This window comes from Arctopsyche grandis, chromosome 8 (assembly GCF_051622035.1).
Source record: "Arctopsyche grandis isolate Sample6627 chromosome 8, ASM5162203v2, whole genome shotgun sequence".
Classification (NCBI taxonomy): domain Eukaryota; kingdom Metazoa; phylum Arthropoda; class Insecta; order Trichoptera; family Hydropsychidae; genus Arctopsyche; species Arctopsyche grandis.
The window spans coordinates 30,841,314-30,857,133 of NC_135362.1; the positions used below are offsets into that span (position 1 = coordinate 30,841,314).

The window sequence follows — 15,820 nt, forward strand, 5'->3', positions numbered from 1 at the left end:
ATCATACAGGGTGTGCACATTTTGCATCTATGATTATGTAGTAGTATTGAGCTTTGTATCCGTTTGTTATCTGCATTAAATTAAATTTAAATATTAAAAATAAAAACTATAGCTATAAAAGTATGTATGAGAAATATATATCCTGCAAAAATTGTTTTAAAATGCATTACTTAGAAGACACGTATTTATTTTCTCGATGTGTACAATAATAATTTACAAAAAATGTATTTCAATTGATTGCGGAGTTCTTTAAAATATAAAGATTTAAAGAACAGAAAGGCCTAACAGGTAAACTTTCAATGCGCCTTATTGACCAATTTCAAACATCAATAAACAATTATGTTTATACAGTATTATGACATCTATTGATAAATTCGTTAAAACCAATCTTTCGAGAAAAACATACATATATTTTACAGAGAGGGTAGCATTCGAGAATTTGGGATGCTATAAATTCTAATTTAGGAGAGATAGTATATAAATATATATATTTATACTAATATAATATTTGTGTAAATAATAATATTTGTGCGATTTTCTTAGTTTAAAATCAAACTAAAGTAGCTTCTAAGCAATAAAGCGTGTGGAAGAGAAAGGTGGAAAGTCGTTTCAGGAGTTGGAAAGAAAGAGGGGTAATTAACATCTGAATGAGGTCAAGAAGTGAAAAAAATGGGACAATGTGGGTGTGATTATCAATAAAAGAAGAGCAGAATCTGTGTAGGAAAGCATTGCAAGTGTACATTTGTTTTCAATATTGAAAAAAATGGAGGATCAGGGCGAAAACAAACTGGATGGTATTTGATTTTTAAATGCTTTTTATTATTAATAAATTATTTTCACAATACATCTTATATATATTTGAATAGCTACTGATCTACTGATCATTTTCTATTTTACAATTTTAAATTAATTTTGTTAGTAATCATAGTATTATATTATTATAATGTTAATATGTACAGCGTAATAGGAAGAAGAGCTCAAAAGCCTATTTACAATTCTTATAAATGCTCATAATACATCTAATACATAATATTAATTAAAGACTCTCTAAAGTCGATGACTTAAAGCAGATTGTGTTTAGGTAATCTGTGTGCTGGATGTTATGGGACGTCATGTGTCCTTGGCTTCCCGCTGTGCACGTGCAGAATGAATATGCTTGGCCACGTGTATGCATATCCATATGCAACCTACAAGTTTCTCCTACATTTATTAAAATATGGGATTCACCGTTATCGATCACTGTCTAAGAAAGATAAAATTTCACCGAAAACACTCCAGGGGGTGATTTTTGGGATTGTGTATCATGAATACGGGCTAGGGGTGCTGCGTTTTTTAGGCATGTTTGAAAGTATCTAAAAAAAAACACGTATCACGTCCCACTCAGTGTGTTTTCGCCCTTACGGAGAGATTCATGAAATTGTCTTGTCTATATAATTATTAAAATATCATAAACTGTCCACTTGACTGAACTGAAGTAAAGTCGATAATATAATAAATGGTATAAAAATTCCAATAAATTGTATATAAATACATATATCGAAATGTGCACACCCCGATAGCTGGAAGATTACGTGAATTTTTACATAACGTTTAATAATAACAATCACGTTTAATTTTAAGTGTTGTTTTTCAAAATTTACTGCACCAACTCTTACGTGTATTATCTGTATAGGTTTTCATATAGTTCAGGGGTTTTTATAATACTAATATAAATGCATGCACATAATATTTTTTAATTGTAAATGAAATAATAAAAATGGGATTGGTGTTAATTCTGTTTATTATATATTAAAAATTTGTGTGCACATTATTGTTATATTTATATTGTTTATTCTATTGTAACGTTTTACATATATAAAATTGAAGGTCTTATTCTACGTTTTTTGAAGGTTTCAGAGTGTAGTTTGAGCCCTAATGATGTTTTCCGTGTCCACCATGTCCAGCTTGTCCACCTTGTCCATGGGATCCAATAGATCCATGTGCACCTTGGCCACCATGGACACCTTGACCAGCATTGTGTCCACCTCCATGTACTGCTCCATGACCATGGGGATCCTTGGGAACTGCAAAATACAAAAAAAAATCAATATATATACATATATATGCTTATATGCATATGTAACAATATTTGTATTGATAATTGGTACCTGGAGCGTGTTGCTTGTATCCTTGGATGGATACGAAGAAGATGAAGAAGACGAAGAAGAATGCCTTTAATTAAAAGTATAAGAAGGATTAATTTAATAACAGTAAAAAATAAAAATATGAATAATATTCACACACACAGTTTTATATGGTACTCACAAAGAATTTCATCTTGGAGAGTTTTGTGAAACGGTGATCGGCAGAATCTGAATTCCACTGCCCAAATGGGACTCTTTTATACCAAAACTATTGTAAAATATTAGCGATAAGAGAAATGATAACATTTAACCGTTAGAAAATGAAAAACTAATTGACGTTTTTTATGTGTGTGTTACGCATTTCAACATGTTCTTTCATTACACATATGTACATAATTTATCACAAAATACGGATTGGTTACAAAGCATCTATTATTATTACATTATTTTTTTCAATATTAACGTTTTCATGATTCATTTTAGTGGATATAATGTTCAGTTTAAGGATGTATTTATTTATTTTAAAAATAATTTTCATAATAAAGATCAATATCAAAACTTTGTTACATATAAAATACATTTGATTTTTAAATGCTTTTTATTATTACTAAATTATATTCACAATACATCTTATATCTATTTTAATAGCTACTGATCTACTGATCATTTTCTATTTTACAATTTTAATTTAGCTTTGTTATTAATCATAGTATTATATTATTATAATGTTAATATGTACAGCGTAATAGGAAAAAAAGCTCAAAAACCTATTTACAATTCTTATAAACATATAAAATACATGCATATGAAATAACGTATGAAATACATACATTCATACATACAATTTAAAAGATTACCTAAACAAAATCTGCTTTAGGTCATCGACTTTAGAGAGTCTTTAATTAATATTATGTATTAGATGTATTATGAGCATTTATAAGAATATTGTAAATAGGTTTTTGCGCTATTTTTCCTATTATTCTATACATATTAATATTATAATAATATAATACTATGATTACTAACCAAATTAAATTAAAATTGTAAAATGGAAAATGATCAGTAGATCAGTAGCTATTAAAATAGATATAAGATGTACTGTGAACATAATTTCGTAATAATAAAAAGCATGTAAAAATCAAAATAAAATTTAAAGTGAAACGACAAAAAAAATTATATAAAATGACAATTAAGACATAATGATATAAGAAAATATATACTAATTCGCAACGCAAACTGCTAAAAATACGGGTCTGATTATTATATAAATTAATTTTAAGATTTAAATAATTTAATACCCCTTATGTTGATCAGTTTTATATAATAAAATATTTTATATATTATTTGTATAATTACATAATAATAACGTTAATTTATTGACCTCTTCATTTAATTCGCGCGATTAAGATTAAATATATCTATCGTAATTACTCTTCAAATGACATCAATTCAATTTCTACATACATTATATTTCACTATCAACCTGTATGTCAGTAGCTGACTTTATAGATGCATTCCAAAAAATCATCGTAAAACTAGTTTCGGAATTGTATACTATTTGGTATACTTTTTTGGCAATATGTCCGTTTCGACCTTCTAAAAGATTTCACGGTCGCCTAGGAGTAAAGTCATGAGGTCAACTGTCTTCAAAATTATCGACTCGATTTTTGCATAATTAATGTTTTACTTATTAAAATACTCTTGCTGACTATTTTTCTCGACAATCGTTATCTTCTCTCGTTCTGGATCGCAGGGAAGTGACCCCAAATCAAAGACCCCACTCGGCAACCGGAAGGTTATCATTAAAACAGTTGCCGAATTCTCCACTATTTTTCCTATAATTTGTTATTGTTTTTCTGACCCCGAATTCGGAGTCATTTATGTCAACGACTACTATTTAATCGGCATTGCAATTTAAGCTTGTTCTCATTCTTTCGATGAGCACAAGGTGTACATATGTACACGTGGATCACATCATTAATGTACCATCATCGATATAATCTTAATTTTTAATCAAATTGAATGAAATTGATATTCGAAAAGTGCAATCTAAATCAAACACTTAAAGTATATGTAGTAAAAAGACACATTTTTTTAACAACTGTCACGTTTTAATTTATTTGCTTACACAAACATTATATATACGTACATATATTTAGTTTATGATTATTTTATTTATTTACTCATATAAAAACAATTTTACTTTGCATTAATTAAAAACGTTAATTAATTGCAAACATTAATTGAAATTTACATTCAAAACGTTAATCAATTATGAACAAAATTTTTTTGGTGCTTGTTTAGTATGCGGTCTACCTGCACATATCTACTTTAGTATGCGATCTACCTTCACGTTTTTACTTTAATATGCGGTCTCACTGTTTCAGTTCTCGCTTGTGACACCGATACTGAATAATACCGACCCCAACAACCTAATCTTAAATGAATAGGGCCAACCTTAACTTAACCTAACCTATCCTGACCCTTAAATGAATAGGTGTTGGCTTTTTAAGTTTTATTTCATTAATATTTTCACGAAAAAAAACATATCTTAGCAGACAACACCTATTTATTTAAGGGTCAGGATAGGTTAGGTTAATATAAGGTTGGCCCTATTAATTTAAGATTTGGTTACGAGATATGTATCGTCGTTAATGTACAAATAAAGTTCAAAGGTAGATCGCACGCTAAGGTAGACCGCATACTAAACTAGCACCCTTTTTTTTTGTTTTGTTTCTGTAATCATGTTCAAAATCATCCAAAAAATTACAGTTCTTATTTTCTATAGTTTATTGAAAATTTGGAAGTTTGAAATGAATAATGAATTAACATATTTATATATGTAGGTAAATTATTTTGTTATTAAAATATCATTCGAATTTCAAGATAAGTATAATATGTGTTTGGTTTTCAATAGTTTCTTGAACTTATAGAGGGAATTAAACAATAACATAGAGTATTCTCCTAATCTAATAATTTATTTAAAGGTAATAAATAACATTAATTTAAAATATAATACAAATTGATTTAAAAATTATAAGTTTTTTTATGTTGATAATTTGTGGGATTATACGAGTCTTCGAAAGGTCCCAAAGCATTTGCACCTCCGAAATCGTATCCTAAAAGTACGCTTTCCAATTCCTTGACTTTGGCTTCTTTAACACCTGGACTCGGAGGTTGAGGTTCAATTTCGAAGTATTTCTGAGCTTTGAAATCATTTTGAAAATGGTTTCGATGATCGTGACCGTTGAAACCGCACTTATCTAGAATACGATACGAAAATTTATGTTTGCATAAACATATGGTATTCAAAATATATAAAAGAAATATACATACCATGGTCTTTTTGCTCGTGTGCTCCATGATAGTAGTTCTTCCATTCTGCTCTATTCAAAGGAACACCACTCACTAATACTCCCAATGAGAAAAATATACACCAAACCTGAAAAAATAATGCAGTTAATTTAGTACATTTAAATTTTATGCTTAAAACTCAAAAAAAAAAATAAGTAAAACTAGGGCTAAAAATAGAGGAATGGATCAAATGAGAAAGATTTACATATGTTTGTGTAAATTTTTAGTCTATAAAAAATATCAAATTGAAAATGCCTCGTATTAGTAATTCAATGTGTTGTTTTTATATTGATTATTTTTTTTTTAAATAGATAATATAAAATTAAAAAATATATGCATATAATATACGTTCAATAAATCCATGAAATTGTTTAAATCGAACAACAAATTATACGCATTAGACTTTCGATTATTCGGGGCAATGATAGGAAAAAGGGCCCGGATAATTGAAAAACGCGAATAATCCTTCATTTTTATTTCACTTTAAAATACGATGAGATATTTCTTATACAAACAACAGAAAATTAAAGATTTTTGTATAATTTTGAGTAACTTTCATTTCATTTTCAAATATAATTGATAATTTTCCATCGTTTCCATTATTTTAAAATCATCACAAATTTGCCACTAATTCACTTCAGGTATCTTCATTGTTTAAAACTCCTATTTTTCTATTCCTATATTAATATTGTTTTTTATTAGTTTTATTGTATTACGGTTTCATGGTTCTTGCGGCCGTATATGTATAAATAAATAAATAAATATATGCCGTATATGTATAAGTGTATTATTATAGAATTCAATAAATTTCTTTCTCTATCAAATATGTACGTATTTTTTTTAGATAGAATGAATATTTTTACTTTGTATCAATATTACATTACACAATATATACATAAATATTTTCGTAAGCAAGGCTAAAGAAGACCAAAACGATAACATTGTTATTTCATTGATGAAATAACTCTTTAGGCTGTGGTTTAAATTTAAAATTTGCTAGCATAAGACAGTCGCTCATTTTCAATATTTTATTTTGTTAAGAAAAATTCTTATTCCACTGCATTATCAAGGGTAAAATATTGATAAAAGTTGGTGTTACGTCAGTAATAGCTCTTTAGCTATTATTAATGACGATTGACTTCATATATAGCATAATATTTGGAGTGTTTATCCGGTCATTTGAGCAAAACACAACTGGCGAACTCACAGATACGAGTATCTCTTCACACAGAACACAGAATTGATAAGGACCAGTAGTGTCGAAAAATTGAACCGTCGTTAAGAGGTCGGCTCGGAACGGTTCAATTTTTATCTATATACATATATCCGATTTCAAAGTAAAAAACTCACCAAAAACTTGGACATCTCGTCGTATTGTGTGTGTTTGCACAGAGCTTGCGTTCGCGAATCAATAAACAGTTCGGCGAGATGATAACCAAGCTATGGCTTTTATACGCTAGAATGGCATTTTTCATAGAATTGTTTTTCATGCAGTGAACTGATGACTTCAATAATAACAGACTGGGTCGTTATCGCCGCAGACGATTCGTCGTTTAACCGTTCCGACGCAAATGATAGTCAATATATTGCGAATTTATGAACCCATGGCTGACAGATTAGACGTCTCAGATGAATCGAACACACTATTTGTCGACACAAGTTTCGAAAATCAATCCAAGTCGACCTGATTGCTGATCTATCTAGTGTTTATCTTTGACCTGTTAAGATTTGTCATTTAAATTTTCAGCAATTTAGTAATAAAACTACATATAAAATTTCAACACAAACACTCAGGGCAATTAAATGCATTTTATTATTACTAAATTACATATGTTCACAATACATCTTACATATATCTATTTTAATAGCTACTGATCTACTGATCATTTTCTATTTTACAATTTTAATTTAATTTTGTTAGTAATCATAGTATTATATTATTCTAATGTTAATATGTACAGCGTAATAGGAAAAAGAGCTCAAAAACCTATTTACAATTCTTATACATAAATGTTCATAATACATCTAATACATAATATTAATTAAAGACTCTCTAAAGTCGATGACCTGAAGCAGATTGTGTTTAGGTAATCTGTGTGTTATACCTGAAGGGTATAGACATTTTGTTGTAATCACAGAGACTCTTCACAAGTGTGTTAGTATGGTTATTAGTGATTCTGTCATAGAATCTACTGGTTAGTTTGTTAGTTATGTCTGTAACAAGCGGAATATTATTTATGGCATGCAGTGTTTTCGAGTTAGTATATATGGGTGTGTTATAAATTGTTTTTAGGGATTTATTTTGTTTTATTTGGAGCTTGGAAAGGTTAGTATTCAAGGCGTCAACAGAGCTCGTTTACATATGCTACAAAGTAACCTGTTTTATTTTCTTCATTGAAAAATTACACTTTGACATATTAGGATTATTAATATTATAAACCAAACCTGTTTTTCACTATCATCTTGCCGATAAGTATAATATTATTTTCCTAGTGATCTAATGAAGGATGAGTATTATGATTATGTAAAAAAAGTTGTTTATATACAATATTTTCCTTGACTTGTTTTAAATGTAAATGTAAATGCAAATTAAATTCGATGAACTGATAAGGAATGTGGTTTTTGTAAAGCTGAAATGTTTGTTTAATTTTTCTGCGGTTACGCGTGCCACATTTACGCATTTCTGTCTTGTATGCGACTCTTCAGATAGCCTTATGAACTAAAATTACTGCGAAATCGTTTATTTTTGTTATTCATTCGATTGTCGCCATTTTGAATACGGCATTGGCCGACTATCGGTTTTGTGCTAGTTCACTCAGAGATTTTGTAAAAAAGATCCAACCGTGATAATATTATATTATATGATATACGCATGTGTGTGTATATTTTAAATTATTATATTTATAGATTTTGTATAATGTATGTACCTGAAAACTATTTCATCATAAGAGGTATGGTTGATGATATACTTATCATTCACGTGGGTTGGATCTTTTCGGTATAAATAAATACGTTTGTATTCTTCTCGTATGAGAGACTCAGTATGATAATTTTATGCGTATGATAATTCGTAGACCGATAATATCGTGTAATGACATTTGTATGAAACAATCAATAGGTCATATTTTGAGTCAATTCATATCACAGTTTACATATGACAAAATGCAACAAATTTTAAAATATTGCCATTTAAGTTGTTTTTTAGTTTAAAATTGGTCTCAATTTGTTTATAAAAGCGGTGGGATTTTTCTAAGCAATATAAAATGTGTCAAAATATATGTATTGGGTTAAAAATATTTAAATAATACAAAACAAAACAAATTTTTGTAAATTTACCAAATATGTAGGATGTCAAGAAAATGTATTGATTTTTGAAAAATTATTATGGAGTCATATGTATATGTATATATCTGAATTTGATTTATGTACAATATGTAAAAAAATATTTACATTATTATATTACTGTTGGTTAGACTTGGATATTTGTGATTCAAGGCGATGGTTTTTTTATGAGAGTTTGCCAATTTATCTGATTTTCATTGTTGAAATGGTTCCTCAAATTGGCAGAAATCATCCAACCCGCTGACACAAATATCTGAATTTGATTTATGTAAAATTTGTAAAGTCTAAATCCATAGATGTCTCTATGGATTAATCAATTGTTAATTTCGTGTTCTTCAGCCTTTCGAAATACTTCGATCTATGTAATAAAAATGCTGCAATGTTTATAATTAATTGTCTAGAAAGGTGCATTGAGGTATACCTGTTAGGCCCTTCTGGTGCATATCTATGTAAAAATAAATAAATAAATAAAAAATATATATACTTAAAAAAAAAATATATATAAGTTGAAATGGATTGCGAAAGATCGACATTTATAATATACTCATGTAAAGTAAACAATGTAACTGTTTCGTTGATCAAAACGTGTTTATTTGTATTTTAATAAATAAATAAATTAATCAATAAATACACAAATTTAATAAATGATGCACATAACCTGTTTATCGTTTATTTTTATACATATTTTCTAAATGTTATAATGCATAGACTTAAGGTGATGTTGCATACGGCGATGATGTGTACGTCTCATGATGCACTTCCGGAGTCTCATGATGCGCTTCCGAAGTCTCATGATTTGCTTCTTGATTCTCATGAACTAAAGGTGCGACAGGAGATGGTTGGATGATTACTGGCACTAAAGGAACGTATTGGATCTTATTGTATTGGGCAAATCCTAGTTGAGGTTGGAGTCTGAAAACATAATTGAAAATTTGTAGTAAACTGTGATTTTAATAGCACTTTTGTATATAGGGTTTTGAGCTATTTTTCCTATTATGCTGCACACAATACACCCATATATACTAACTTGAAAAAACTGCATGCCAAAATAATATTCCGTTTGTTACAGACATTACTAACAAACTAACCAGTAGATTATATGACAGAATCACTAATAACCATACCAACAACCTTGTGAAGAGTCTCGGTGAAGAAAAAGGTCTTCGATCAATGTGTTTTATCAGTGATGACTAGAGGTAGGATAGTCACAGTGCTATCCATTGTTCGGTAAACCTTTAACAATGCATTTACAACCTTTGAACAATACACGGCCCCCTCAGGCTCCGGTGACTATTAATAACCATACTAACACACTTGTCAAGAGTATCGGTGATTACAACAAAATGTCTATACCCTTCAGCTATAAAAACAGATTACCTAAACACAATCTGCTTTAGGTCATCGACTTTAGAGAGTTTTTAATTAATATTATGTATTAGATGTATTATGAGCATTTATAAGAATTTTAAATAGGTTTTTGAGCTATTTTTTCTATTACGCTGTACATTAACATTAGAACAATATAATACTATGATTACTAACATATTAAAATTAAAATTGTAAAATAGAAAATGACCAGTAGATCAGTGGCTATTGAAATATATATAAAATGTATTGTGAACATAATTTAGTAATAATAAAAAGCATTTAAAAATCAAAAAAGGAAATTTTAATGACTTTTAGAGACTCACTGATATTCTGGGATACGCTTGTGTTGGAATTTGTTGTGTATGTGGCTGCTGATCCATGTTAGAGGATTTGCCTCCTTTGCTTTTTCCTTCAAAGCGCCAAGAATGGCTTTGTAATCTTCTTTGGTCAAAAGGGGTCCTTCATTCTTTGGAGCGTCATTCTAAAAATCAACATATGATATAGAAAAATCTCATTCATCAATCAACCGATTATAGTGACTTATTTTAATTGCGTTTCAAGATTGAACCAATGTACAGAATTTACCGGAATGCCACGTTTGAAATTTTGAATTACTATCTGTCATCATGACAGACAGTTTTATTAAAAAATATATAATAATGTAAGTTGAAAATAATAACAAACCACTGGTAGACCGTAAACTATAGCCGGTGTAGTAGCAACGACCTCTACTTTCTTGTGATGGTGAAAAAATCCATAGTTTGGCACCAACAACACCGCAAATACCTACAGAATCAAAAAATATATAAATCCAAAAGATGACATTTAGCTTTTAAATATATTTTTATTGATTTTTATCCACTTACCGCGCACGCCAACACGCTTCTGTACATGGTGAATATGCAAACTACCAAACCTTAATGCAAAACACACCAAAATGATGATCAATCATGACAATTCGTTTAATATATAATTAGCTTTGCATCCTGTACGAGAATCAAACAGGTTGTCATTACACAATTTCGCAATTGAATACGTACATTTTGGAATTAGATTGCTCGAAAGGTGGCCACAATTTCGCTGAACGGCCTTGTAGAAAGTCGTCTGTGATATTTAAAATGTGACATATACCATTTGAATTTTGATTGATTTAATACAATATATACTTGTAAGATTGCAATACATACATACATATTCGCACAACCGCATTTCGATTACAATAGTGATATCATGTTTGTAAACAATGTGAAAATTCTAGATCCCAAACGTATCCGTTTGTTTATCACATATAGCAAATTAATTGTGTAAGATTGCTTCATCAACAAAAATATTCTTCGAATTTGTTAAGATTAGGAAAGTTCCATACGTATAACCTTTTATATACGCACTTCGACTCATATAAAGATAATAATATGTATTAAAAAGTAGCTACACAAACAATTGATATAAATATCATTTAAAATATAAACAAATGTGATCAGTGACGATTTATATACAATTTCAATTATATAATATAGTAAACGTTATGTAAAAAATCATGTTGTCTAATTTATTATGTTCTGTATCATTTGAAACTTTATTAGCAGACAATGCCTAAAGTCAATTTTCTAGTTCTTGTTTTAATATAAAAATGTATTCAGACTCTATCCCGTTTACAAAGCTATTTGTACTGCTTAATTAGAAAGAAAATTGGAGAGTTCGTTGGAAAAAAATAAACGAATACTACTAAGAAGTATAATACCATGTCTATGCACAGTATGGATTTGTGGTTGCGTTTATGTTTGGCACCAAAAGGTTACCGGGTTCGATCCCGTGCTATCTTTAATGCTGCTGGCCAGATTTGTATATTTTTGACTCCAAGTCGATCATTTCCTATCGGAGTTAGACAATTTATCTGATTTTCATTGTTGAAACAGTTCCTCAAATTGGTTCCCTAAAAATAATTTGTAATACACCCATACATATACACTAACTTGAAAAAACTGCATGCCATAAATAATATTCCGTTTGTTACAGACATTACTAACAAACCCAACCAGTAGATTCTATGACAGAATCACTAATAACCATAATAACACATTTGTGAAGAGTCTCGGTAATTACAACAAAATGTCTATACCCTTCAGGTATAAACACAGATTACCTAAACACAATCTGCTTTAGATTATCGACTTTAGAGAGTCTTTAATTAATATTATGTATTAGATGTATTATGAGCATTTATAAGAATTGTAAATAGGCTTTTGAGCTCTTTTTCCTATTATGCTGTACATTAACATTATAATAATATAATACTATGATTACTTACAAAATTAAATTAAAATTGTAAAATAGAAAATGATCAGTAGATTAGTAGCTATTAAAATAGATATAAGATGTATTGTGAACATAATTAAGTAATAATAAAAAGCATTCAAAAATCAAATTGGAAAAAGCATCCTTCCCTTTATGAATTTGATTTTTGTATAAATGTTGCAATGTTTGTAATTAATTGTCTAGGAAGGCGCATTGGATTTACCTGTTCGGCCTTCTTGGTATATCTACCAGGTATGTATGTAAAATAAAATACAATATATTATAAATAATTGTTTAAAAATCCATATTTTTGCATTACATTACATTACTATATGCTTCATCTGCATATATTTGAACATTTATCATTGTATGACGCGCCAACCACTAAGATAATTTTTTCACATAAGAAATATAATATACAGGATGTAATTAACCGGATCGGTTAACCAAAACGATAAGATTTGTCGTCAAGTAATTATGTTATATGGTACATATGTAATAACTTTACCGTTTTAGATAAGAAAAGTGACCAAAATTTGAAACAGTTATGTCTATGCGTTATTTAAGCAAATAGCACAAGTCAAATATTTAAATGTTAACCCTTCATAGTCTATATGAATATTGGAAAGTGTCTAGTATAATTTTATATAATATAATATATGTATAAAGGATGCGTCTGTTCAAAATTGATGAGTAACTCCGTAAGTGTGTGCGTATTGAATTAACACTTTTTAAATGCCTCTTGTCTTCAGGATACATTATGTAAACGATTTCTCTGAAAGCTTTACATGTTTGCATTAATTATGGATACTTTTCCGTCAGTGAATCAACAGTGATGACTGTGTGCATTTGTTATGATTAATGATGATCATTGGTGTAATGGTTCGATGGAAAATTTATATGTGTGCATATGAATAGTTTGAAAATCTGAGCGAGATCGTGCAAAATTTTTTTCGGTGCTATTTTCATAAGAGAAAAAGCACATATTCTAATATCAATATGTAATTTTTACAACCAAGGTTATGTTAATATTTATATAATACATTGTGAACAATTTTGTGTTTGTTTTATTGATAATAATCGTTGATGTAAATAAGAGTATATTGAAACTATTTTTGATGTGTGCCTAAAAATTAGCTCTACCTATAATGTGTTATTCAAAGTATCTTTACCTTTAAGTGTGCAAATGAGATAATAAAGATTTATTTAAAAATAACTGCTTCGACATTTGAAAACAGCTTTAAAAGTTTGAATTCAAATTTTATTAGTATAATATGTACCACAAAATCAAACAAACTTATTTTTAGAGGTGTTTGAAAAGCTACAAATTATTTTTTCATGTTTACTGTATGTGTGTTATATATCTATATTATATTTTTTGTGGATGTGTATTATGCATATATATTATTGTATGAGTTTCCCATTACATTTTATGCAAAGAGAACAGTATGGCAGTATGATGAGATAAGATTCGTAGATGTACAATATACATAAGTACATACATATAAACAATAGGCATTATTAAAAAGTCTAATTTATACATTTAATGCAAAATGTAATAATATATGTAGTAATAATACAGTCAGATGATTAAATTGTATGTATATATGTAAATACATATGTATGTGTTTATATTATGCAGGTGTATGGGTTAAATTGTATATCGAACTACATACTTGCCTGGTTTTATTTTTACTACATATGTATATTAATTTAAGACCAGTATATATTAAAGATTTCGAAAATATAATTTTACACATTGTACTACATATGTATGTATGTATGTATTGAGAAAATAGCTTTTTCTGTACTTTTGATCTTGGATATTTTTATTTTATATAGCATTAAGTAGAATTGAGTAACACATACATATGTATATTACAGTCCAAGTGTACATTTCGTTTGTTCATTAACATATTAGTTTAGGATGTGGCTATTTGTACATACAGTATTGACGAATTATTGACTATTTGTACATACAGTATCGACGAATTATTGACTATTTGTACATACAGTATCGATGAATTATTGACTATTTGTACATACATTATCGACGAATTATTGACTATTTGTACATACAGTATCGACGAATTATTAACTATTTGTACATACAGTACATAGTACATAAGAAGATTATAAGAATTAGTATTTAAGATTAATAAATTATAAGATTAGAAATTTTAATTTGATTAAGAAACTTTTCCTTCGGCCGTTGCACATAACCTAAAAGTGCAACATTTGACACCGAAAGTGACGTTTGGTATAAACTTTTTAAAATTCAACAAAACTGTTCAAAAACCGTATTCAAGACTAAGATTCAATTCAATCTCACTTATTAGATGCTTCTTTCAGATGAAGAATTTCTAATTTTATAATTTATTAATCCTAAATCCTAATTCTTATAATCTTCTTATGTATGTACTATATACTATATCTACAAATAGCCAATAATTCGTCAATAATGTATGTACAAATAGCCACATCCATTAGTTTATTCATACACGAACCAATCTGGCCTGTTAAAGTGTATATACAGTAGAACAAATTGACAGAATAACTATTACATGCATTCATTCACAAACTATTAGACATAAGTTTAAGTGTTTTAAATCATTTGTCGAATCCTTTATGTATGTATGCTTAGCCTACGTATGTATGCTTAGCCTAAGTTGCAATATTTTTAAAATGAACAGAAACGGGAATACTTGCAATGTTGTAATGCGGATTCTACATATATAATGTTCCTTTTAAATACTGAGCGTTTTGACATCTCAAAGGTTTTGACAGCTAAAAGTTTCACCTGGTGAGTCTATTTGAAAATAGCTTTTGACTGACTCAATCCAATAGTTCGTTTGTATTGTATAAACGAACTAGTGTGTTTATGAACAAACCGGAGTGAACACTTGTGATGTAACATATATGCACATTTCATAATTACTGTAAATAACTGTCAAATTGTATTTCATTATTCATTATAATGATTTCTGACATTAAGTCAAATTTTAGGCGCCTTCAGATACTATCTGATAGTCGATCATCATTTAAATATAATGAAGTCGGATCTACATATTTTCATTCGAATCTTGCAATAAGTACAAATAAGAAAATTTTGAATAAAGTTGAATTCATTACTTATACAAGTCATTATATTCATAAAATTCCAAAGAATTTCATTATCGTTTCAACCATTTCATTACAAAATAGCAGATATAACTAAATAAGAATAGTTCATTTTTTTAACTAAACCATTTCATGATGACGATGATTAATCTATTGATATTTTACAGAAATAGCGAACTATTTTGAGCCCAAGTGAAAAAAAAACATTGCCCAAGTAA

The 15,820-nt window shown here is 28.6% G+C and overlaps 2 protein-coding genes and 1 long non-coding RNA gene across 4 annotated transcripts; all 3 read right to left on the bottom strand.

The window, feature by feature from the left end:
• Positions 1-1,769: 1,769 nt before the first annotated feature.
• LOC143915689 (uncharacterized) lies at positions 1,770-2,451 on the bottom strand. Its single transcript, XR_013260924.1, has 3 exons — positions 2,305-2,451; positions 2,148-2,211; positions 1,770-2,063 (listed from the first exon to the last, which is right to left on the bottom strand). It is a non-coding gene; the product is annotated as an uncharacterized LOC143915689 (long non-coding RNA).
• A 1,769-nt stretch (positions 2,452-4,220) lies between these two features.
• On the bottom strand, positions 4,221-6,973 carry LOC143915346 (uncharacterized). Its single transcript, XM_077435957.1, has 3 exons — positions 6,828-6,973; positions 5,460-5,565; positions 4,221-5,386 (listed from the first exon to the last, which is right to left on the bottom strand). The coding sequence occupies exons 1-3, from the start codon at positions 6,840-6,842 to the stop codon at positions 5,151-5,153; spliced, it is 357 nt and encodes a 118-aa protein (XP_077292083.1). The 5' UTR covers positions 6,843-6,973; the 3' UTR covers positions 4,221-5,150.
• Positions 6,974-9,307: 2,334 nt separating this feature from the next.
• Positions 9,308-11,606, bottom strand: LOC143916100 (uncharacterized). Of its 2 annotated transcripts, none has more exons than XM_077437008.1 (6): positions 11,375-11,606; positions 11,228-11,291; positions 11,054-11,103; positions 10,872-10,973; positions 10,511-10,668; positions 9,308-9,731 (listed from the first exon to the last, which is right to left on the bottom strand). In XM_077437008.1, the coding sequence occupies exons 1-6, from the start codon at positions 11,378-11,380 to the stop codon at positions 9,530-9,532; spliced, it is 582 nt and encodes a 193-aa protein (XP_077293134.1). In that variant the 5' UTR covers positions 11,381-11,606; the 3' UTR covers positions 9,308-9,529. The 2 variants fall into 2 exon arrangements, with proteins under 2 accessions (XP_077293134.1, XP_077293133.1); XM_077437007.1 differs by having other exon boundaries at positions 11,379-11,537.
• Between the last annotated feature and the right edge of the window lie 4,214 nt (positions 11,607-15,820).